Raw genomic sequence first — 23,434 nt, forward strand, 5'->3', positions numbered from 1 at the left:
GTGGGGGACCCAAGCCCCTCAGGGATTGCCCGTGGGCCCGGGGTCCTGTATCACCCACAGCCCAGGCTGAGAGGCTGCCCCCCAGGGCCTGCCTGCCTCCCTGCCTTCTGGGCCTCCTTCTCTTGTGTACTCTTTTAGGCCTCTTGTTTCTTTCTCCGTGGCCACTCTTCTGTCTTCTGTGGCCTGTAACTTCCAGCCCTGGTTCTGGGCATCACAGGTGGGAGTGGAGGGGGCTTGAGAGGTTAGGAGGATCCCTGGTAGGAAGAATTCCTTCTTAGCAACACCTGCCTGGGAGACCCAGCAGCTGGAGATTATGCTGGGTAGGCTGAAGTTCAGAGAAGGCAAGCGACCTGCTTGAGTTACACAGGAGAGAAGTTAAACCAGTACACCCTTCAAACAAGGTCCATGTTGGGCTGAGGTTAAGAGCCCTGGTGACCTCAGTTCAAAGGCAGGCTCCTCTTTTAGGGGTGGAGTGGGGAGGGGGCCTTGGGCAAGTGGGCCTTTCTGAGCCTCAGTTTTCTCATCTGTAAAATGGGGACTTTAAGAGTATCTGCCTCATAGAATTTTTTTTTCCTCCCTGAAATGTGAGTGGGAATTGAACAAAGGCAAAGCAGTTGAAAGGGCTTGGCCTCTGATGAGGACTGCCGCCTGCGCCATCATCATCATCATCGCCCTCCCCTGGATCCAATTTGATTCCCTTCCCGGGGGATTCAGGAGTCCCAGGGGCTGCCTGGGACGGGAAGGAGGCCTGGCGTGCCAGGACTGGGAGGGGGCCGTCCTTGCTGTGGGGAGCTGGGGCTAAACCTCCGCTCCCAGCACCAGGGGGTGGGGCTTGGAAGGAGCCCCCTGGGGGGCACAGGGGTCTCAGCTGTGCCTTTCTCTCTTGCAGGCTTCTCCCACCTGCCCAGTGGGCTGTACCCACCCTACCTCCACCTGAGCCACCTGGAGCCCCCCAGCAGCGGGAGCCCCCTCCTCAGCCAGCTGGGTCAGCCCAGCATTTTCGATACCCAGAAAGGTCAGAGGGCAGGAGTGGTGGGGAGACTTGGGGGTGGGCTGTGGAATGGGGTTGGGGGGAACCACTACCCCAGCACTCCAGACTGCACCCTGGCTGTGTTTCCCAAGACTCCAGCCCCAGGCTCCCAGGGCCACCCATGGCCTTCTGGGACCTCCTAGCTACTGGGTCCTCATCTTATCCTATTGGGCCCTCTGCGCAGCTCTTAATTCTGGCCTCTCCCCCTTTCACAGATGAGGAGACTGAGGCTCAGAAAGGTTAGTAGGTGGCCGAGATGAGGTTTCAACTTGTTGTTCATCCATTTCTAGAGCTGTCCTGTCCCAAGCCACACTGCAAGCAGTGCATGTTCCTCCTCTGTGCCTCGGGGTCCAGGGTACCCTTCCCGGCCTCCCTTGGCTCTGGACCAGGCAGTGGGGGCATTGGCTCAGGTCTGCGCTCTTTCTTTGCAGATGGCTTCTACCTGCCCGCCCCGGGGGCTCCGGGCGCCCCGGGCACCCTGCACTCTCATGCGGCCTCCTCCAGGACCCCCGGCGGCCACTCCTCGGGCACCTCGACCAAAGGCGCTTCTCGGGAAGGTCCAGCCAAGGAGAGGACGGGCCGAAGCGGGGAGCCGCCCCCCCTGTTCGGCAAGAAGGACCCGCGGGCCCGGGAAGAGGCGGCTGGGCCGCGCGGTGTGGTGGACCTGACCCAAGAGGCAAGGGCGGAAGGCCGCCAGGACCGAGGGCCCCCACGCCTCCTCGAGCGCTTGTCCCCCTTCCTGGCCGAGCCGGGGCCCCTGCGGGCGCCGGGTTCAGCCACCGCCGAGTCGAAGGGCAAAAACCCGCCGCCGCCACTGTCGCTGAGCCTCTGCAACGGCACCGGCACGGGGGACGTGGGGCTCCCCGCACTAATAGCCGAGGGGTCCCGCGGCACCAAGGACATTGCGCGCCAGGACGAGAGCGCGCGGCTGCGGCGCGCAGAGGCCCTGCTACCTGGGCCCTGCCCGTGCCCCTCGCCACTCCCGCCGCCGCCACCGCCGCCAAGCAAGGGTCCGCCTGCGCCCTCTGCCGCCTCCGGGGCCTTCGCCGCGCCGCAACCCGCCCCCACTGGCGTCTACACCATCTTCCCCGCGGCGGCCTCGCGGGAGCCGGGCCGCGAGCACCGCGTGGTGGCACCCACCTTCGTGCCTTCCGTGGAGGCCTTCGACGAGCGCCCGGGGCCCATCCAGATCGCGTCGCAGGCGCGTGACTCCCGGGCCCGGGAGCGCGAGGTGGGCCGGCCTGGGGTCCTGCAGGGCCCGCCCGGGTCTCCGCGGCCACCCCCGGACCGGCCTGAGAGCCTCCGGGAGAAGAGCTCCGTGATCCGCTCCCTCAAGCGGCCGCCGCCCGCCGACGCCCCACCGGCGCGGGCCGCACGCGCCTCCCCGGACCCCCGGGCCTACCTCCCCGCCAAGGAGCTGCTCAAGCCCGAGGCTGAGCCCCGGCCCTGCGAGCGCGCCCTGCGTGGCCCCGCTGCCACCGCCGCCTCCCAGCAGGCCGCCAAGCTTTTCGGCCTGGAGCCCGGGCGGCCGCCCCCGCCCGCCGGCCCTGAGCATAAGTGGAAACCTTTCGAGCTGGGCAACTTCGCCACCACGCAGATGGCCGTGCTGGCCGCGCAGCACCACCACGCCAGCCGCGCCGAGGAGGAGGCCGCCGCCGCCGCCTCCAAGAAGGCCTACCTGGACCCCGGGGGTGCGCTGCCCCGCGCTGTGGCCACCTGCGCCAGGCCAGGTGCCGACATCCATGCCGCGGCCCACGGGCCTGGAGAGGCCTCCGCCATGCAGAGCCTCATCAAGTACAGCGGCAGCTTCGCCCGCGAGGCCGTGACCGTGCGCCCAGGCGGCTGTGGCAAGAAGAGCCCCTTCGGAGGCCTGGGCACCATGAAACCCGAGCCGGCGCCCACAGCTGCCCCGCGCGCCCAGACGCGCCTCCCGCACCCGGGGGGCCCTGCAGCATCCAGCGGCCGACAGCTGAAGCGTGACCCGGAGAGGCCCGAGAGCGCCAAGGCCTTCGGCCGCGAGGGCTCCGGGGCCCAGGGTGAGGCGGAAGTGCGACACCCGCCTGTGGGCATTGCTGTGGCCGTGGCCCGGCAGAAGGACAGTGGCGGCAGTGGCCGGCTGGCACCTGGGCTGGCGGACCAGGAGCGGTCCCTGTCGCTGAGCAACGTCAAAGGTGAGTCCTGGGTCCCACCCCCACCCCCTGCACCTTTAATTCCCCTTCACCTCCCCACCTCTGCGCTCCTTTCTGCTTGCCCCCCCCCGCCACACACACACACTCTTCCCTCCCAACCGGCCTGGTTCTCTATTTGTCCTTTATTCCCCTTGTGGGCTATGACTGCTATTTAGGGTTTATTGCTTCTTCTGTTACGCACGTAGAAGAATGTGTAAAATGCAGGAAAGGAGAGGGAAGTAAAGGGACCGTTAGATTTGTTTCCATGACCCTGAACACCTAGAGATCTGCCAGATTCATTTTCCCATCTGATCTGCAGAGCTCCCCTTGCACTGTGATCTTGGGTTCTGCTTTTTTTTTTTTGCCCAGGTAAGTAGGCTCTTGCTGTTGGAAACTATAAGTAGCGGTTTTGATGGCCCCTGTTGTTCTGTCCAGAGCACTCACCATAGCTACCTTTGCCATTCCCTAGTGGCGTTTCAGCTTTCGCTCTGATGTTTTTGTGTTTAGGAAGTGGCTCTGAATATTTTTGTGCATTGCGCCTCCCTGATATTTTGAGTCATTTTCTAAGAATAGATTCCGACGAATAGATTAGCTTTAAGCTTTCAATTCTAAGTCCTTGAGGGAGGTAATCGTGCCTTACTTACCTAGTTCTGTGTTCCCAATACCTAGCGTGGGGCCTGGCGCATAGTAGGTGTCTGATACGTGGGGGAATGGGTGACTGAGTGTGACCGCTGGAAGCCAGGGACCCCCGGCGTCCCTGTGGTATCGACAATGGATGCCTTTGTGACTTCTTAGGTGGTTAGAGATTTCTTTATGTTTGTTTGAACTCTTTCATTTTAGACTACTCAGAGTTGTGTTTTACTAAAAAAACAAATGTCCTTAAGCTGGGTAGGGAGTAATGGTACATTTCTCTTAATTACTGGTGAAGCTGAATATCTTGTCCGAAGGGGGTTGATTGGTTACATTTAGTTTTGTCCCTTGCATATTTTCCCAGTTGGATTCCTTCCTGGAATTTTGCATAGTTGATACTTACGGCATTTTGGTTGGAACTCTGGGCTTGGGCTGCCCAGAGAGAGCCCAAGTGAAAGTGAAGTCGCTCAGTTGTGTCCGACTCTTTGCGACCCCATGGACTGTAGCCTGCCAGGCTCCTCTGTCCATGGGATTTTCCAGACAAGGGTACTGGAGTGGGTTGCTATTTCCTTCTCCAGGGGATCTTCCCAACCCAGGGATCGTAATCAGGTCTCCCGCATTGCGGGCAGATGCTTTACCATCTGAGCCACCAGGGAAGCAAAGAGAGAGCCCAGCGTTGAGCCAAAGGCCCCACCTGCAGGTTGGGCGCCGAGGCCGCTCTGCTACCCCAGGTGCGTCAGTGTGTGGAGGTGCGGGCATGGCCGGCCGGGGCCAGAGCCCTGGAAGGCTCAGAGCCGGTGACGCTCAGGGAGCCTTTGTTAAAGGACCGACTGAAGCCGTGGATCTGCGTGGAGCACCCTGCCTGGAGCCAGAGGCTGCCCTCAGACCCCAGGAGCTCACGAGGCCTTGCCTTACTTAGTCTGCAGTCGAGAGTCTGGGTGTCATCCCTTGGCTTGGAGGTGGCTGGGTGGCTGGTGGACAAGCCCTCTTACTAGGTAGATCCTTCTGGGAGAGAAAAGACCTTTTGGGGGTCCTTTTTGTAGAAGAATGCTCATGAGAAACGATCCCTCCTGCTGGGATCACTTCCTGATACCTAGCTTGCCTGTCTCTGCCCCAGGGATCTGCGTCTATGGTTGTGACTGTGTGTGCACGAATGTGTCTGAGGGAATGTGTGTGTGTGTAAGAGTATAGGTGAGAATGTGTCAGAGAGTGTAGGTGAGAATCTGTGTGTTTAAGTGTGTGTATGTGAGAATGTTTGTGTATGAGGGAACGTGTGTGAGAGAGAGAATGTGCATGAGGAGACGTGAGTGTGAGAATGTGTATGAGGAAATGTGTGTGTGTGAGTGTATGAGGAAATGTGTGTGTGTGTGAGAATGTATGAGGGCATGTGTTTGTAAGAGAGTATAGGTGAGAATGTGTAAGAGTGTAGATGAGAATGTGCGTGTGTGTGTGTGAGAGAATGTGTATGAGGAAATGTGTGTATGTGTGAGTGTAGGTGGGAATGTGTCAGAGAGTGTAGGTGAGAATGTGTGTGTGTATGAGTGTAGGTGAGAATGTGTGTGTGTAAGAATGTGTATGAGGGAATGTGTGTGTGAGAATGCGTATGAGAGAATGTGTATGAGGGAATGTGTGTGTGAGAGTGTAGGTGAGAATGTGTGTGTGTAAGAATGTGTATGAAGAAATGTGTGTGTGAGAATGCGTATGAGAGAATGTGTATGAGGGAATGTGTATGTGAGAATGTGTATGAGGAAATGTGTGTGAGTGTAGGTGAGAATGTGTGTGTGTAAGAATGTGTATGAAGGAATGTGTGTGTGAGAATGCGTATGAGAATGTGTATGAGGGAATGTGTGTGTGAGAATGCATATGAGAATGTGTATGAGGAAATTGTGTGAGAGTGTAGGTGAGAATGTGTGTGTGTAAGAATGTGTATGAGGGAATGTGTGTGTGAGTGTGTATGTGAGAATGTGTATGAGGAAATGTGTGTGAGAGTGTAGGTGAAAATGTGTGTGTGTGAGAATGTGTATGAAGAAATGTGTGTGTGTGTAAGAGAGTGTAGGTGAGAATGTGTCAGAGTGTAGGTGAGAATGTGTGTGTGTAAGAATGTGTATGAAGGAATGTGTGTGTGAGAATGCATATGAGGGAATGTGTGTGTGAGTGTGTATGTGAGAATGTGTGTGAGGAAATGTGTGTGTGTGAGTGTATGAGGAAATGTGTGTGTGTGTGAGAATGTATGAGGGCATGTGTTTGTAAGAGAGTATAGGTGAGAATGTGTAAGAGTGTAGATGAGAATGTGCGTGTGTGTGTGTGAGAGAATGTGTATGAGGGAATGTGTGTGAGAGTGTAGGTGAGAATGTGTGTGTGTAAGAATGTATGAGGGAATGTGTGTGTGAGAATGCGTATGAGAGAATGTGTATGAGGGAATGTGTGTGTGAGTGTGTATGTGAGAATGTGTATGAGGAAATGTGTGTGAGAGTGTAGGTGAGAATGTGTGTGTGTGAGAATGTGTATGAAGAAATGTGTGTGTGTGTGTAAGAGAGTGTAGGTGAGAATGTGTCAGAGTGTAGGTGAGAATGTGTGTGTGTGAGAATGTGTATGAAGGAATGTGTATGTGAGAATGCGTATGAGAGAATGCGTATGAGAGAATGTGTATGAGGGAATGTGTGTGTGAGTGTGTATGTGAGAATGTGTATGAGGGAATGCGTATGAGAGAATGCGTATGAGAGAATGCGTATGAGAGAATGCGTATGAAGAAAAGTGTGTGTGTGTGTAAGAGAGTGTAGGTGAGAATGTGTCAGAGAGTGTAGGTGAGAATGTGTGTGTTTAAGCGTGCGTATGAGTGTGAGAGTGAGTGGGAGCCGAGAGCAAGGAGGGGACAGTCTGGGGACGCAGCTTTCAGGAATCTTGGGGCTGAGGCTGTTTTCCTGTTTCCTGACTACAGTTGGAAAGTAGGTGATTGGAACCTTGATGTGAAAAAAGGTGAAAATGTTGATTGCTCAGTCGTGTCTGACACTTTGCGACCCCATGGACTGTATAGCCCACCAGGCTCCTCTGTCCCTAGGATTCTCCAGGCAAGAACACTGGTGTGGGTTGCCATTCCTGACCCGGGGTGGAACCAGGGTCTCCTGCATTGCAGGCAGATTTTTTTTTACTGACTGAGCCACCAACTTTCCTCAAAGAGAAGTCCCCTTAAGAAGTGGGTTTTCCCCTACTCTGGATGGCCTCAAGGGAGGAAGGAGCTGGCACCACTCTGACTGAACCGTAGTTGTCAGCCGGGCACTGCTGGGTCCTCCAGCCTCCTGGCTCCTCCTGGGGAGTGAGCCCTTTCCCTGGCAGTGGGTTCAAGTCTAGGCTCTGCCTCTTGCAGCGGTGTGCCCTTGAACCAGAGGCCTAAGCCCCCCGAGCCCTGGTGTCCACGTTCACTGCGTGGCGCTAGGAGGGCTGCCTCATTCCCTGGCGCCAGGTGGGCTGATGGGCACGCAGTAGGTGCTTCATACACGGGTCTACCTTTTCTCTGCTCATATTCAGAGTCTTCAAGGCTCAGAGTTTCTGCCCTAAGCCTGAGATCTTTTTTGAGAAATGTCCCGAGTGGGCTCATTCAGGGTCTGGTCTGGCTACTGGGATCTCGGACCCTGAGATGGATGAAGGATGGGCCTCGTGTACGCCTGTGAGCTCCAGACAGCGGGCCCGATGCTCGAGAGGCCAGCAGACCAGCACTGTCCCTGCCATTTAGCCGGGGGCGGGTGCAGGCAGGCCCACATAGCCCTGGCCAGCGTCTCCTCCCACAGCCCCCCAGCGGAGGATCTGTTCATCCCCCAGCTTCCAGACGGGAGAGCAGGGCCTGTGGAGGTGGAGTGACACACCCTGGGTCACTCGGGCTAGAACAGGCGGGCTGAGCTTGAACCTGAAGCCCAGGGCTGTGCCTCCCGCCTCTCCCCCTTGCCTGTTGTCAACTCTGTGGTGGTGTAAAACTGGGGACCAGATCTGGGGGGCTGTGATGGTGCTCCCTGAACCCTGCTCCACTGTCCATGTCACCCAGCAGAGCCGGGGTCGCACTGGCTGTAAGCTGTGGTGTTGACCCCAGACTTGAACGGGCATGGGGTCAGCCGGAGCTGTGGAAATGTGCAGATGGGAGTCCAGGAGGAGGTTGCCATGGCAACCGGGCCTCAGCCTGGGCAATAATGGCTGGGATTAGAGGCTATGACCCACGGAGAAGCTGTCACTGCTGGGGACGCGGGCCCCGGGGCGGGGCTGCAGACAGGCAATGGCTGTGGGGCTGCCGTTTCCCTGGCGCTCACCCTGTGCAGGCTCTCTGCTTGGGGGCCGTGCACCTGCATGGGGGGGCGGCCGGACAACTCACTCAGACCCCAGTGCCAGCTGGGCCCCTCCTCAGCAGTCAGGAGTGTGACCTGGGCAGTGCCTCTACCTGTCTGTGCCCGGTTTCCTCATCTGAGGTGGCTGGTGTGAGGGCTGGAAGTCCTCTCCTGGGTTGATGACTGGATAAATGTGTGCACGGAGCGGCCCTCGGACCCTGCTGGGCACAGGCGTGGCTTGAAAATCACCAGAGCTCAGGCCTCGAGGGCTGGGGAGGAGGGGGTCTTCTGTGTGTGTGGGACCTTGGGCTTGGCTCCCCTCTGCCCCACACATGTGCCTCCTGGAGGAACTGGCCCCCGCCAACCTGAGCTCAGCAGAGACAAGCCAAGGGCCCTCTTGGTTTGCTTGTTCGCAGGCGGTTTTCAAAGCCTTAGTCAGGTCACGTCTCATCCCTGCTCAGCACTTCCTCTGGCTTCTCCTTTCACCTTGGACGGAGTCTCAACCACATTCCCTTCCACGGCCCACAAGGCCCTGAGTGCGGTCTGCACCCCGCCCTTCCCCTGCCTGCTTTCTTCCTTGGCATTCCCACCCTGATGAGGCAGGCACACTCCTGCCTGAGGGCCTCTGCACCTGCTGCTTGTTCTCTCTGCATCGCCCTCTAGATGTTCTCACGAGTTCGTTCATTTGCACTCCCCATGTATATGCTGAGTGCCTTCCTGTGTCAGGCGTTGTGTAAGGGGAGAGGTAGATACCTCGGAGTGGGACTGCTCAAGCCAGAGCAGTGCACTGTCTGATGGAGGAGACGGACGATGAATAACCACCAGGCAGAGTGGCTGTGTGATGTTCTCAGTGTAGTGAGGGAGACAAATAAGGGAGCATGATAGAGGAGAGGTGGTCTGGGAGGGCTTCCTGGAGGAGGTAGCATACGAGCTGAGGTCTTCCTGGGGAGACTGAGTACTGCAGGGGCCGGGCACGAGCACTCTAGGTAGAGGGAACAGTGTGGCCCTGAGTCGGCTGGGGGTGCACTGGACAGGACAGCTGGGCGGCCTGGCACTCGGTAGGAGGGACAGGGTGAGCAGGGGTTAGAGGGAACAGTTGACGCAGGAGGTCGGGGTGGTGCCCGGGCTGCGGTGGTGGAGGGCATGTCACATTTCTTTGGACACCAGCTGAATTTGGAGGGAGCGGTCTGGGGCTCTGGCCTGAGGGACCCTGCAGGTGGTGGCTTCTCCAAGCTGGGCTGGCCTGCGTGCGGGCTTCTGGTGGGGCCTGCAGTGGGAAGCCCCTGAGGCCTGTGCAGTGACCACCAGGGCGGTGGAGAGGAGTCAGGCCTGAGGACTGAGCTCTTGGGGACAGGCCACACTCCAGGCACGTGACCCTTCTGGGAGCACCAGGAGCTCTTTGCCAAAGCCTGTCCCCCAGTGCAGCGTGGCCCCGTAGATGGAGGGCCCTTGGGGTGTCTGTGGGCCTGGGAGGCCCTCCCCTGGGAGAAGGCGTGTGCTCTGGTTTCTCAGTCCAGCCGCAGGACTCTGAGTGGCCCTGCCCAGAAGTGTGGCCGCCCTTTAGGGCCTCATTCCTGAGGTGGGGCCTGTGAGGAGGGCCCCTTCCAGCCCTTGGTGAAGGGGGTGGGCGGGAGGGTGGGCGCAGGGTACCCTTTGACTTGGGAACCGCACTGACTCTGGCGGCCTGGGTATCCTGGCTGGGTCTCACCTTCTCTCCCACCGCCCACCTTTCCCCTCTGCTTCCCGGCCTCCTGCCACGAGCTGGGCACAGTCATGGGGCCTGGGCGCTGGCACAAACAGAGGGTCTGCTCTGGCCCTGTGTGGAGTGAGGTGGTGGGCGGCCTGGGACTCGCGTCTGTGACCCACAGGGGCCAGATGGGAAAGACTTCTTCACTCATTCTCACCCCGCCTGCCTAGTGCCCCAGCTCACTGGTTCTTCTCTCCTTAACCGTGCATGCAGCTTCCTCGTTGCCCCAGGGGCTTCTGGAACCTCCTGGGCCTGCCCCTGGTCCCCCCCAGCCCGTCTCCAGCTGTCTTTTGAGGCGTATCCCTTCCCCGACCTGCTTGGTCCATCGGGCATATGGGCTCATGGCTGTTCCTCCCTGCCCACTCGCCTCCTGTTCCCAGCGGTGGGCTCCCACCTTCCTGAAAGGAAAGCTCCTCCTGGGGAACAGTTCTCAGGAGGTCTTTGGGAGTTCCTGGTGTTGAGGGTGCAGGAGGGAAGAAACGAGGGGAGAAGCCAACGGCAGTATGCCAGGTTGGATCCCTGCCCCCAGGGGCTGTGTGGGGCTGGGGGGCCTGCTGGTGGATCCTGGAGAGGGGACCGGGACACTTGTCTGCAGCAGAGTAGTAAATGACAAGGTCCACGTGCTGGCGGGCCTGAGGGCGGCTTCCTCCCTGAGCGCATCTCTGGAGCTCCGGGTGGGTGGACGCTGGCCCCAGGGCAGCTGATCCTAGGGAAGGAATTAGTCCAGCCTCAGTGGGTTTCTTTTTTATTTTTGGTTGCTGCACATGGACTTAATCTTGAGTTGTTACTACTGGGGGCTTCTCTCTAGTTGAAGCACACCGACCTCTTGCTGCTGTCGCCTCTCTTGTTGCAGAGCACGGACTCTAGTGTGCACGTGGGCTCGGTAGTTGGGGCTCTTGGGCTCTGGAGCATAAGGGCTCAGTAGCTGTGGTGCAAGGGCTTCGCTGCCTGGTGCCATGTGGGATCTGCCCGGCCCAGGGATAAAACCCATGTCCCCCGTGTTGGCAGGTGTATTCTTTACCTCTGAACCACCAGCAAAGTCCTTGGTTTCTCTTTTGAGAAAAGTCTCGGCTGCTGGCTGAGTGGTCTCTGCCGCTAGTGGCCGTACCTGCCTCCTGGGCCCTGGCCTGCCTCCGCAACTGTGCACGCTCTAAATTTTGGCTCATGGTGTAGAAGATAACCCGGGGATGAGGGGCTGGGGAAGGTGGCGAGCGAGGAGGGCTGAGCTCTTGTGCAATTGGTCAGGGCTTTGGGAGGGGTGGAGAGCCCAGGGGAGGTGCAGCGGGACCAGCTGTGGGGGGCTGGGGGTGCCTCCTGGGCACCAGGGCCGAGATGGGCCAGTTGGGGGGCAGCTCCCCCTCCAGTCGCCACCCCCCCGTCCCGCCCCACGCACGTAGGGTTCTCCAGTTTCAGTTTTCCGACTTGATTTTGAAGAGACCAGCCACACGTGTGCAACCGCCGCAACCATGGCGGGGCCTCCGGGTGGCGGCTGGCTCCCTGTGACCCGGGCTTGGCTCCGCGTCTGCATAGCAACCGCGTTTTTGGGTTGTGGCTTTCCCTCGTCTTGACCCGCCCCCAGCACCTACCTTTCCGGCACTAAAGGAGGAACCCTGTCCGCGAGTGCTGCTCGGTTCATCCTGGGTTACGGCACCATCTGTTTTACAATGTTTTCCTGCAGCTTCCCGGTTACCTGGGAGAGTTACAGGTGGGCTCTATGAGGGTGGTGGAGGGTCGTTTCTGGGCGCAGAGGACGTCTGGCCAGGGTGAGGGACCCGCTCAGATGCTGAGGGCTTGCTGGGGGCTCTGAGTCGGGCTCACTTCCTGCCCTCCCACCCACCCAGGGCACGGCCGAGCCGACGAGGACTGTGGCGATGACCGGGCCAGGCACCGCGAGGAGAGGCTGCTGGGGGCGCGGCTGGACCGAGACCAGGAGAAGCTGCTCAGGTGAGGCCTGGGGGGCCCCCTGGGGTGGGGTGGGTGGCCCTACGTGGGCGTAGGGTGGTCCTGAGCGTGTGGGACCCCTCCCGAGGAAGGCCCGGGGCCCCTTCTGGTGAGCCCCAGCCAGCTTTTCTGCCCCTGGGTGCCGAGCAGTGGCTTGATGTCCACCGGTCCCTTGGGGCGCCCCTTTTTTTGTCCCCCTCGTCCTGGGGCCGTCCCAGACTCACCGATGCCTCCACTCCCCTTCCAGAGAAAGCAAGGAGCTGGCAGACCTGGCCCGCCTGCACCCCACCAGCTGTGCTGCCAACGGCCTGAACCCCAACCTCATGGTGACCGGGGGCCCGGCGCTGGCGGGCTCCGGTCGCTGGTCCGCCGACCCTGCGGCCCACCTGGCCACTCACCCCTGGCTGCCCCGCTCGGGTAGCACATCCATGTGGCTCGCTGGACACCCCTATGGTGAGTGGGGGGTGGGGATAGCGGAGGCCTGAGTGTCTCCGTTGGAGCACGGTGCCGGGGGCTGGTGTAGGGTGGGACCCCTCCTTTCATCCCCGTAGTTCACCTCTCTTGCTTGTCCGGAGTGGGAAAGTGTTAGTTGCCCAGTCGTGTCCGACTCTTGTGACCCTGTGGACTGTAGCCCGCCAGGCTCCCTTGTCCATGGGATTTCCCAGGCAAAAATACGGGAATGGGGTTGTCATTTCTTTCTCTGGGGGATCTTCCCGACCCAGGGATTGAACCCAGGTCTCCTGCATTGCAGGCAGATTCTTTGCCATTTGAACCTCCAGGGAAGCCCAAGCAGGATCATTATTGATGGCCCTAGCCTCGTGGGGTTCTCTGCCAGGCCTGTTGGTGGACAGTGGTCAGAAGGGGTGATGGGGGAGGGTTCACAGCCAGCCAGCTCTTATCCTTGGCTTCCTCCGTGAAGACCCAGGAAGAGAAGGGGAGTGGGGAGTGGCCCCCAGCACTGACTTGGGCCTGGGTCTCTCCTAGGCTTGGGCCCCCCTTCTCTGCACCAGGGCATGACGCCTGCCTTTCCGCCTGGCCTGGGGGGCTCCCTGCCTTCAGCCTACCAGTTTGTCAGGGACCCCCAGTCGGGCCAGCTGGTGGTCATTCCCAGCGACCACCTGCCTCACTTTGGTAAGTGGTGGTCGGTGGTTGGGGGCAGGGGCTGTGATGGCCTCATACAGTGAGATTGTTTCAAATGCCATGGGCCTCCTGTGGTGGGGAGGGGGTGTCCACGCCGCAGAATGGGGTGGGGGTGTCACGGAGCCACAAGGGTCCTTGTTCTGATGAGTTCCTACCCAGAAAGCCCATGTGGAGAACCCAGGCAGGGCTGCCCGGGGCCTGGACTCCGCCTTGGTGCCCCCAGCCCTCAGGAATCCAGTTTGCAGAGCACTGGGTGTAGCGGGAGGAGGTGTGGAGTTGCCATGTTGGCCACTCCCACTGTGTGGCCTCGGGGCCCCCAGGAAGCACCCAGAGGCCCAGCTGAGCCCGTTCCACCCCTGTGAGCACGCAGTCCCTCTCTGGGCCTCGGCTTCCCTGTCTGTGAAGGGGGGTGACAGGAGTTGGGAGCTGGGTGCAGCCTTACGGTCTTCTTGCCCACAGCGGAGCTGATGGAGCGGGCCGCCGTGCCGCCCCTCTGGCCCGCCCTGTACCCGCCGGGCCGCAGCTCCCTGCACCACGCCCAGCAGCTGCAGCTCTTCTCGCAGCAGCACTTCCTGCGGCAGCAGGAATTCCTCTACCTGCAGCAGCAGGCGGCCCAGGCCCTGGAGCTGCAGAGGAGCGCCCAGCTAGTGGTGAGTTGGGGTGGGGGCCGTGGAGACCCTTCCCGGAGCCCCGTCCCATTGACGGCGAGGCAGAGGGGTCAGCCGGCAGACAGTCCAGTTCTGGACTGGGAGGGAGAAATGAGAGGCTGGTGGTCAGGGAGGGCCCCCCGAAGGAGGTGACGTCTGTCCAGAGACCTGAAGAAGTCGGTTGTGGAGGAGCCCTCTGGCCAGAGGGGATGGGGTGAGCAAGCCCGAGAGGCAGACAGAGCCTGGCAGGGTTGGGGAGCCATGGGGAAACCAAGGCAGGAGAGGTGGCCCCTCCTGTGGATGGGAGGTGTTTGCCTGGGAGCTGAGGGGATCCCAGTGGGCTCCTGGCGTCTCCTGAGCCCCGCCTGGCCCGGCCGGGCACTGGGCGGCCTGGGCCTCCCTCTCGGCCAGGGCTGGCCTCTGCCCGCGTTGCTGGTCCCGTAAGATGGCGACACTCGGTGTCCCCCCGTGTGGGTGGACTCCCCGAAGCCCACAGCCCTCCTGCCTTCTCGAAGGCGTTCCTGGGCGCTTGTCCTCTGCCCGGCCGCGTCTCTCCTTTTTCGTGCGGCAGCCGCTCTGAAGGAGTCACAGGACGACGTACGGAGAAAGGGGCCTGGTTTTGAAGCTTTTAGTTCTGCCGTGCCTGACTGAGTGCCTTCGGGCGAGTGAATTCACCTCTGTGGGCTCCAGGTTTCCTCCTGTGGAAATGGAGCGGCTGTAATTTCTGTGTCATCGAGTTCTTTATTGAGATTTCACAGCGGTGAGGGTGGGGGGCTTGGAGCCCTTCTTCATGGTGTTTTTGTGTACGGGCAGCCCGCTGGGCCTGGGCTGATTTTGAGCCGTTTCCTCACAGCCCAGGAGGCTCATTGTCGGAGATGTTTGAGACCTCGCTGTGATAAGGCAGGAGAGGGCTCTCAGGTAGTGAATCCTCCATGCAGGCAGCTGTCCTCGGCCCATGGTGGAGCCAGGGGTGGGACAGTCCTGCGTCTTCAGGGGCCTCTCACCTCTGCCTGGCCCCCCGCGCTCTGTCTCTGGGGGTCCTAGGGGAGGGTCAGGGTCTAGACCAGAGGTTCCCCCAGCCCCGTGTGTTGGAATTCTACAAGGAATGCTGTGCTTGTTACGCGAGCCGGGACGGAATGTCCATCTCAGGCAGGGTCCTGCAGCCGCCCACCCTGCCTGGCATTCTCTGTGGGCTGGGGGGAGCCTGGGGGGACGGGGCCGGTGCTGGGTGATGGCTCCTGCTGCACTGACCCTGCCTGCCGGCCCCCTCCACAGCAGGAGCGGCTGAAGGCCCAGGAACAGCGGGCAGAGATGGAGGAGAAGGTGAGCAAGCGCAGCCTGGAGGCCGCGGGCAAGGCCGGCCTGGGCGCTGCGGGCCCGGGGCTGTTGCCGCGGAAGCCCCCTGGCCTGAGCACCGGCCCCACGGGCACCTATGGCAAGGCCATGAGCCCGCCGCCTTCTCCCCGCGCGTCCCCTGTGGCTGCCCTGAAGGCCAAGGTCATTCAGAAGCTGGAGGACGTGTCCAAGCCGCCCGCCTACGCGTACCCTGCCACGCCCAGCTCCCACCCCAGCAGCCCGCCGCCCGCCTCCCCACCACCCACCCCAGGGATCGCCCGCAAGGAGGAGGCCCCCGAGAACGTCGTGGAGAAGAAGGACTTAGAGCTGGAGAAGGAAGCCCCCAGCCCCTTCCAGGCCTTGTTCTCAGGTAAGAGCCGGTGAAACGGGTGTCCCGGACACCACTCACTCATTGGTTCAGCCGCTCGTTCCTTTCCCTGTTGAGCGCCTGCCATGTTGGCTCCGCCAGGAAGTTCCTTCTGGTGTTTTGACCAAAGCGGTACGCGGCCTGCTGCCAAGCTCTGGAACGAACCGTCTGCCCTCGTCTCTCTAGTCTTCCCTCGGTTGGAGGGTCAGGGGAAACGGGTGTAATGTTAGAATTAGGTCCTGAGTTCAGAAGGCCTTGTTCTGAGCATTGAACAGAGCAACGCCTGTGAGGTATTCAGCACCGCCTGACAACAACAGTACCTTCCGGGTCAGACCCCCGCCCACGTGCGGCGTGCGTGCACGCACGTGCCTTCTTCCCGTGTCCTGTGTCCATGGGGACACGCAGTGGGTGGCCTCGACGGGGCCTGAGGCTTGTGTTCCTCGTCCCGTGCGAGGACGTGAGTTCGAATTCCAGAGTTCAGATTTCAGCCTGTGGGATGCTGTGTGTGGTCTCGGGCCGGTGGCGTCCCTCTTTGGGGAGAGCTGATGTCTTGCTAACGGTCGAGTCAAGTGTGGAGCACGGGCCAGGCTGCGGTGCGGTGGGGGTGCTCCGTGTATCTCTCTCCCCTTGTTGGTTCCTGTTCAGCCCTTACTGCTTGTGCCCCCCCCACCGCCCCCTGGACGGAGCCTGATGCTGCAGAGTCAGCTGCACACCACCCTGCTCTCCGGGAGATTATACTTTGTGGTGGGGGGAGGTCGGAGGTAAAAAGGTGGGGCGGCACAGTGTTACTGTCAGCGTCTGAACAACTTGAACTTCCCGACTCTGCTGAAGAAGAGGTGGGGCTGGTGGATTCTTGAGGGACGGATGGCAGAGTCCGCCGGGCTGGGTGGGGACCATTTAGGGTCTTTTTTCTTTTTAATAACTTCATTTATTTTGGTTGTGCTGGGTCTTCGTTGCTGCGCAGGGCTTTGCCCTAGTTGTGGGGAGCGGGGGCTACCCTGTTGCGGTGCACGTGCTTCCCTCGTTGCGGAGCACGGGCCCTAGGGCGCGTGGGCTTTGGTCGTTCCGGCTCCCCTGCCCTGGAGCCCGGGACCGGTAGTTGCGGTCCATGGACTTAGTTGCTCTGTGTCATGTGGGGTCTTCCCAGAGCAGGGATCGAACCTGTGTCTCCTGCACTGGCAGGTGGTTTTTTTACCACTAAGTCACCAGGGAAGCCCCTTGTTTAGGATCCTATTACCAGGTTCTTCTGGTCCAGCTTTGTGCCAGATGCTGAGATTAGGGGCACCAGAGACCAAAGCTTCTGCCTTTGAGACCCGAAGACCCTTGGGGACTGCAGGGTGGCCATTTTTTTCTCTCTGGGGCTCAGATGTGCAGAGACGCCCTGGGGTTCGTCAGGTGCCATTGGGAAGGGCCTCCAGCCCTGCAGGGCGGCTGAGGAGAGAGGGTGGTGGGCAGGTGGGTGTTGACGGGGACACAGTTGTCGCACAGGGCCAGAGGGGCCCCCACTGACCTGCGTATCCTCTGCAGATATCCCAGCCCGGTACCCGTTTCAAGCTCTGCCACCGCACTATGGCAGGCCCTACCCATTCCTGCTGCAGCCCACGGCGGCTGCTGACGCCGACGGCCTGGCCCCCGACGTGCCGCTCCCAGCCGACGGGCCCGAGCGCCTGGCGCTCTCCCCTGAGGACAAGCCCCTGCGCCTGTCCCCATCCAAGGTCCCAGAGCCGCTGCGTGAGGTCCCGGACGAAGAGCCGCTGGTGGAGCGGGAGGTGAAGGCGGAGGTGGAGGACATGGACGAAGAGCCCGCCCAGCTGCCCTCACTGGAGTCCCCACTGACGCTGCCCCCCGAGGACGCCCTGGCAGCCCCGAGCCCGGCGGGAGGCCTGCTGGAGGCCCAGGCACTGAGTGCCAGCGGCCAGGGGCCGGAGGAGCCCCCCGGGTGCCCGGACTTTGCTGAAGGGGCCGAGGCACGGGTCGATTCGCCGGGCCTGACAGAGTCCTGTGCAGCCGCCCCGGACTTGGGGCCGCGGCTGACGCCAGAGCCGCTGGTGGAGGCCAAGGAGGAGCCAGTGGAGGTGCCCGTGGACATGCCCGTGGCCGTGCCTGCACCCTTGGCGGAGGTGGTGCCCGGCGAGGAGGACCTGGCCCAGACGGCCCCGAGTGAGCCCCGACCCAGCCTGGAACTGCCGGACTGTGACGTGCCCGCTGGGGAGGGCGAGTGCCCAAGACTAGAGGCCCCCGAGGCCGGCCCTGTGCCCGGCGGTACCTGCTTCCTGGAGGAGGCAGGCTCTGAGGAGTTCCTGCCCAGCCTGGAGGACCCGCTGGCCGGCATGAACGCCCTGGCGGCTGCCGCAGAGCTGCCGCAGGCCCGGCCCCTGCCCTCCCCAGGCACTGGAGCCCCGGCCCTGGAGACGCTGGAGGCCGCGCAGAGCCTCGTCCTGGAGCAGAGCTTCCTGCACGGCATCACCTTGCTAAGTGAGATCGCCGAGCTGGAGCTGGAGAAGAGGAGCCAGGAGGCAGCAGGTGAGGCTTCTGGGGGCTGCTCTCCCCTCCTTGGCCTATTTTTTAATTGTTATTTATTTTTGGCTGTGCCACCAGGCTTGTTGGGATCTCAGTTCCCCGACCAGAGCACAGAGTCCTAACCACTAGGCCACTGGGAAATTCGTGCTTTTTCCCTTCCTATAAAAAACAAAAACAAAAACATATATTTTTTTAAGTGGGATTTTTAAAGTTTCAGAATCTCTAGAATATGGTTTGTTTCTCATCACTTTTTTTCCCCTTTGTGAATTAGTTTTTAAAAATTGTAAAATACACGTACCGTAAATTTTACTGCTTTAACTGTTTGGTTTTTCGGCTGTGCTAGGTTTTCATCGTGTGGGTTTCTTCCAGTTACAGCAAGCGGGAACTGCTCTCTAGTTGCAGAGCGCGGCCTTCTTGCTGCAGTGGCTTCTCTGGGTGCCGAGCACAGGGCCTGGGGCGCTTGGGCTTCAAGAGGTGCAGCTCCAGGCTCTATAGTTGTACGGGCTTAGTTACTCCGGGGCATGTGGTATCTTCCTGGATCAGGAATGGAGCCCGTGTCTCCTGCATTGGCAGGCAGATTCTTTACCACTGAGACACCAGGGAAGCCCCGCCTTAACCATTTTTAAATGTACAGGGCGGTGATATGTAGTCACATTGTCGTGCAACCAGGTTTCTTAGTGGTGAAATTTCTCCTTGTTCTGTCAGTGGTGAATTAGCGGGATGCTTTGCACTAGGAGTGACCAAGACTCACTGGCCTAGAAAACGTCGGGGAAATTTTATTGGCTTGTGGAATCACAATATGTCAGTAATGAGGTAATGTTTCAGGTATGGCTGGATCCAGGTGCTCAAACCAAGTCAAGTCATCAGGAGTTCTTTTTTCCCTCTTCCCTGTCCCTCCCTCTCATAGTTTCCCTGCTTTCTATTGGCTTCATTCAGGGTGGGTCCACTTTCCTCGTGGGGGTCACTGGTACTTCCTCCCAAGCCCAGGGGCCCATGGACTGTAGCCAGCATACACACAGAAGAGGCCACCTCTCTCCTGGTAGCTCTGGCGGAGATGCTGTGATACACTCATTGGTTGGCTGACTGTGGTTCATGCTTTTTGCAGAAGCAAAGTCTGTATCCCAGGAGATGGGATGGACTGGGCTGATCCTGCCCAGCCCTGGATGGGGGAGCAGTCACTTCCAGGATGTAGGTGTGTGTGTGTAGGTGGGTGGTTATCCTCAGAAGGAATGGAGTGCCTTCAGCAGAAAGAAAGTGTCTTCAGTGAATTCTGGGCTGGCACAAAAGCACTGATGTTCAACATAGAAATCGAAGTGCTCCAAGAAATATGTAAAGAGCCAAAGAGTCAGGCGCAGCCTTGCCAGTCTGCAGTCCAGCCAGAACACTCGCGGGGGCGGGTGGCGCTCAGCTGCGGGGAGGTCGTAAGAGTAGTTCCGGGTGTTCAGCTGTATTTCCTCTAGAACATCTTCTACTTGTTCTAGAAGTAGGAGTTTCTATAATTAAGACCGTTTTGAAGCAATGTTTTGTTACCTGCCTTTTCCACCTTGTTGTTGTTCTGTCGCTACGTTGTGTCCGATTCTTTGTCCGATTCATTGTGACGCCGTGGACTGCAGCACGCCAGGCCTCCCTGTCCATCACCAACTCCCAGAGCTTGCTCCAACTCATGTCCATCGAGCCGGTGATGTCATCCAACCATCTCATCTTCTCTTCCTTCAACCCCTTCTCCTTCTGCCTTCAATCTTTCCCAGCATCAGGGTCTTTTCCAATGAGTCAGCTCTTTGCATCAGGTGGCCGAAGTATTGGAGCTTCAGCTTCAGCATCAGTCCTTCCAGTGAATATTCAGGGTTGATTTCCTTTAGGTTGGACTGGTTTGATCTCTTTGCTGTCCAAGGGACTCTCAAGCACTCTCAAGTCTTCTCCAGCACCCCAGTTTAAAAGCATCAGTTCTTTAGCACTTAGCCTTCTTTTTCCCTTAGTATATCCTTTATTAAACATTTCAAAACTGTGCGTTCTTAAACATTTTTTTGGAACTACGCAGTTTTCTGGCCAGTGGAGGCTCCAGACTTCAGTTGACCCAATCCTCAATTGTCAGGCATTTTAATTTGCCTTCTTTTCTATAATTTTCTTCCCTTCCTTTTGCTGTTGTAAGTAATGTGATGATTACTCTTGGAGAAAAATCTTTGTCCACACCTCTGCTTTCCTAGGGGTTTGTTCCCAGGAGTGGAATTGCTGGGTCAGAACCAGATCTTTTTCGTCATCAGGGTCCAACGCCCCCTTTCCTGGAAGCTTGGACGAGTGACACGTCCTTCCCCGCAGGCGTCTGTTGTTTTGTGGGGTTTTTTCTTTTCTTGGTTGCTGTGCTCGGGCTTTTCTCCCGTTGCAGGGGGTGGGGGGCTGCTCTTTGTTGCAGCGCTCGGGCTTCTCGCTGCGGTGTCCTCTCTTGATGCCGAGAAGGAGCTCTAGGCGAACAGCCTTCAGTAATTGTGGCGCACGAGCCTAGCTGCTCTGCAGCACGTGGGATCTTCCTGGACCGGGGATTGAACCTGTGTCCCCTGCATTGGCAGGTGGATTCTTAACCACTGGATCACCAGGGGGAGTCCTGTTGTTCAAGTTCATTGTTTCTTTTCTTTCATTTAAATAGTTTAGTACAAATTTCCCACCCCCACCCCCAGAAGACAAACCTCTCTTGATCCTGCCAACTGGTGGGTTTTCAGTGGGGACCACACAGGCCAAGGGGCCTCTGGGAAGGAGAAGGCCGAGGATGGGTCACCAGGTTTGGGGGCTTCTGCCTGCTCTTGCCCGTCTTCACGCTGCTGCCTGATTCATGTATTCATTTAGCTCCTCCTGTACTCCCGGCAGTATTGTGTACCAGCAGTGAACCAGGCTCTCCACGTGCAGCCCTCAGCACTGTTGGGGTGACAAGCGGGAGGCCCAAACAGTCGGGGGGGGACAGGGCAGGGGTGGGAAGGTGGTCTCCCATAGCAGATGGCCAGGGAAGCCCCTCTCAATAGGTGGGGGAGGGAGATTCTTCAGGGGAAAGCCATGCCAGGCTCAAGGAAGAACAAATGCAAAGGCCCTGGGGTGACTGTTTGCCCCAGGGTAGAGCAAAGGTGAGGAGGCCAGGGGCGGGAGGGGAGCCCCGAGGGGAGAGTGGGTGCTGGGAAGTGGGGTCATTGTTGGGGTCAACTTTTACTCACTTGGAGTGAAATGAGAGGCCGCTGGAAGGAGGATTTGCGTTGCAGTGATAGGATCAGACCTCACTGAGGTCTCTTTGGGGGCTGTGTGGGGGCTGATGCTGGGGTGGGGAGACCCAGTAGAGGCTCCCATCTGCATCCAGGCCCAGGGTGGCGAGGGGCGCACAGGTGCGGGCAGGTGGGTTCTGGGTGGAAGTTGGAGCTGGCAGGCTTTGTGAAGGGACTGCAGTTGGGTGTGTAAGGACGAGGCTGAGGCTTTTGACCCGAGTTGCTGGAAGAGAAGAAAGGTTTCTGAAGTGGGGAAGCAGTGGGAGGGGCGCATTCAGGGGGAGCCCAGTGGCCGGCGTGGACACGGATGCTCCTGGTGGTGCCCTGCAGTGCCCTCGGCACTCTGCAGTGCAGGTCTGCTGGCCTGAGCGTGGGCTCTGTGATCCCGGGGTGGGGGCCGGCGTCGGGCTGGAGCAGGTGCTTGGAGGCGCCGGCGTGCAGGGGAGGGCCTGGGGGCCCTTTGCCTCCAACGGTCATGGACGGACCCTAAGCATCAGTGCCCTGCCAAGGGCCCACAGGCCTGGGCCGCGAGTGGTCCAGGGCTCCAGCTTGCCCCGCGGCCCCATCACTTCCTGGCGCCACTGGCCCCCCCGCTTCCCCACTCCTGCCCCACGCAGCCACCTGTGGGCAGCAAGCACGGGTGTCCCAAGGCGAGCAGCCGTCCTTCCCGCCCTCCGGCACCGTAGTCTCTGTGATGGACGCCTGGTCCCGTGGAGGTTCCAGTGAGTGTTGGCCTGGTTCCCAGGTCACCTCTGTGTTGGTACAGCCGCAGGGCTGGGGTATTAGCTCGGGCTGCTGTAATAAACATACAAGCGCGGTGGGGCGGGGGGCAGGGGGACGAGTCTTGAGTAACAAGAGTATGTGTTCTCATGACTCGAGAGGCTGGGCGTTCTAGATCCAGGTGTCAGCAGGGTTGGGTTGGTTCCTCCTGAGGCATCTCTCCTCCGCAGACCTGTGGACAGCCACCTTTTCCCTGTGGAATTCTTCCACGTGTGTCTGTGTAGCCAAACGTCCCCTTTTATGATGATGCAGTCTTGCTGGATCAGACATCGCCCACCCTGACACCCTCGTGTTAACTTGTCCCCTCTTGAAAGGCTCTGCCTTCCGAGCTGTGACGGTGTTAGGGCTTTCCATGTGGACTTGGGGGCACGCAGCTGCTGCCCTCTGGCCACCAGGCTCCCCTCTGTGTCCTGGGGACCCCAGCGAGGCTGGTGCATTGGAGAGTGAAGCAGGTGATGGAGTCACTGTGTGATCTCCTCTGATGAAGCAGCTCTCCCCTGCCTTACCCAGCGACTGAGAAGCTTACGGCTCGGAGGACCTCGAAGGGACTGGGGTGGGGTGTGTCACCTGGGGCGTGGGCCACGTGCTTCAGTCTAGTGCCAGCGCTTGAGGCTGGTGGGGTTCACTGCTTTGAGGCCTCAGTGTCTGTCCCAAAGACACAGAAGACCAGAAGCAGGGGCTCTCACCTCAGCACGGGTGACGTGTGGTTGTGACTCGAGGGGAGCACTGCTGACACCTGGTGGTGAAGGCGAGGACGCCTCTCAGTGTCCCAGGATGATGCCCAAGAGCCGCCCTGCAGCAGAGACTCGAGCCATGGCCATGTGAATGGCGCCTGGGGTCAGAAGCCCTGATCTGGGCGATACACTTGTTAAGGTTGAAGTTAGGGAGTTCTGCACGTTGGTTGTAAGCAATATACTTTTCCGGCACTTCCCGGGTGGTCCAGTGGCTTAGACTCCGCGCTCCCAATGCAGGGGGACTGCGTTTGATTCCTGGACAGGGAAGTAGATCCCATGTGCCCCGACTAAGAGCTGGCATGCCACAACTAAAAGTTCTGCATGCCACAAGGAAGATGGAAGGTTCTGCGTGCCACAACTAAGACCCAGTGCAGCTAAGTTAATAAATACTTTTAAAAGCTCTCTCTTTTAAAAAGAGAACATACTTTTCCCCTCAGATACACACAGACCGTTCTCAAAAATTGATCATGTTACATCACAAAGGAAACATCAGTTGGAAAATGAAAACTCATGTTATTTTGGTAGAAAGACTGTGGAAAAATAGGTTCTCAGGTACCACCGTTGAGATCCTGAGTTGCTGCAGCGTTTCTGAAGGGCAGTCGGAATATTCATGAGAGATAAACGCACACACCTTGATCATGTTAATTGCACAGACAGGAATTTTCCGGAGACAGTGCCTGTCTGTTCACTACAAAAAAAAAAAAAAAAAAAATCTGGAGCCACCTGAATGCCATCAGCAGGGGATTGTTTAGGTAAATTAAAGCTTATTGATCCGAGAGAAAACTAGGCTGCTGTTACTCAGTTTCGCTGCATAAAATTGCTGATATTCTAGTGGTTCTGACT

The 23,434-nt window shown here is 59.1% G+C and overlaps 1 protein-coding gene and 1 long non-coding RNA gene across 8 annotated transcripts in view; one reads left to right on the plus strand and one right to left on the minus strand.

The window, feature by feature from the left end:
* The window catches only part of TNRC18 (trinucleotide repeat containing 18), an 89,802-nt gene that overhangs the window by 29,145 nt on the left and 37,223 nt on the right, over positions 1 to 23,434 (plus strand). For 4 of the 7 annotated variants that reach the window (XM_024985140.2, XM_005225285.4, XM_005225288.4 and 1 more), the window contains 8 exons: positions 890 to 1,015; positions 1,462 to 3,201; positions 11,727 to 11,829; positions 12,074 to 12,279; positions 12,811 to 12,957; positions 13,426 to 13,616; positions 14,889 to 15,318; positions 16,843 to 17,838. In XM_024985140.2, coding sequence (XP_024840908.1) covers positions 890 to 1,015; positions 1,462 to 3,201; positions 11,727 to 11,829; positions 12,074 to 12,279; positions 12,811 to 12,957; positions 13,426 to 13,616; positions 14,889 to 15,318; positions 16,843 to 17,838 — 3,939 coding nt within the window. The remainder of the gene's footprint in view (positions 1 to 889; positions 1,016 to 1,461; positions 3,202 to 11,726; positions 11,830 to 12,073; positions 12,280 to 12,810; positions 12,958 to 13,425; positions 13,617 to 14,888; positions 15,319 to 16,842; positions 17,839 to 23,434) is intronic. The other 3 variants (XM_059881625.1, XM_059881627.1, XM_005225286.4) reach the window with 2 other exon arrangements.
* Positions 8,898 to 13,495, minus strand: LOC132343883 (uncharacterized). The gene is made up of 3 exons (XR_009492893.1): positions 13,409 to 13,495; positions 11,472 to 11,575; positions 8,898 to 10,850 (listed from the first exon to the last, which is right to left on the minus strand). It is a non-coding gene; the product is annotated as an uncharacterized lncRNA (long non-coding RNA).

This window comes from Bos taurus, chromosome 25, assembly GCF_002263795.3.
Source record: "Bos taurus isolate L1 Dominette 01449 registration number 42190680 breed Hereford chromosome 25, ARS-UCD2.0, whole genome shotgun sequence".
NCBI classification, from domain to species: domain Eukaryota; kingdom Metazoa; phylum Chordata; class Mammalia; order Artiodactyla; family Bovidae; genus Bos; species Bos taurus.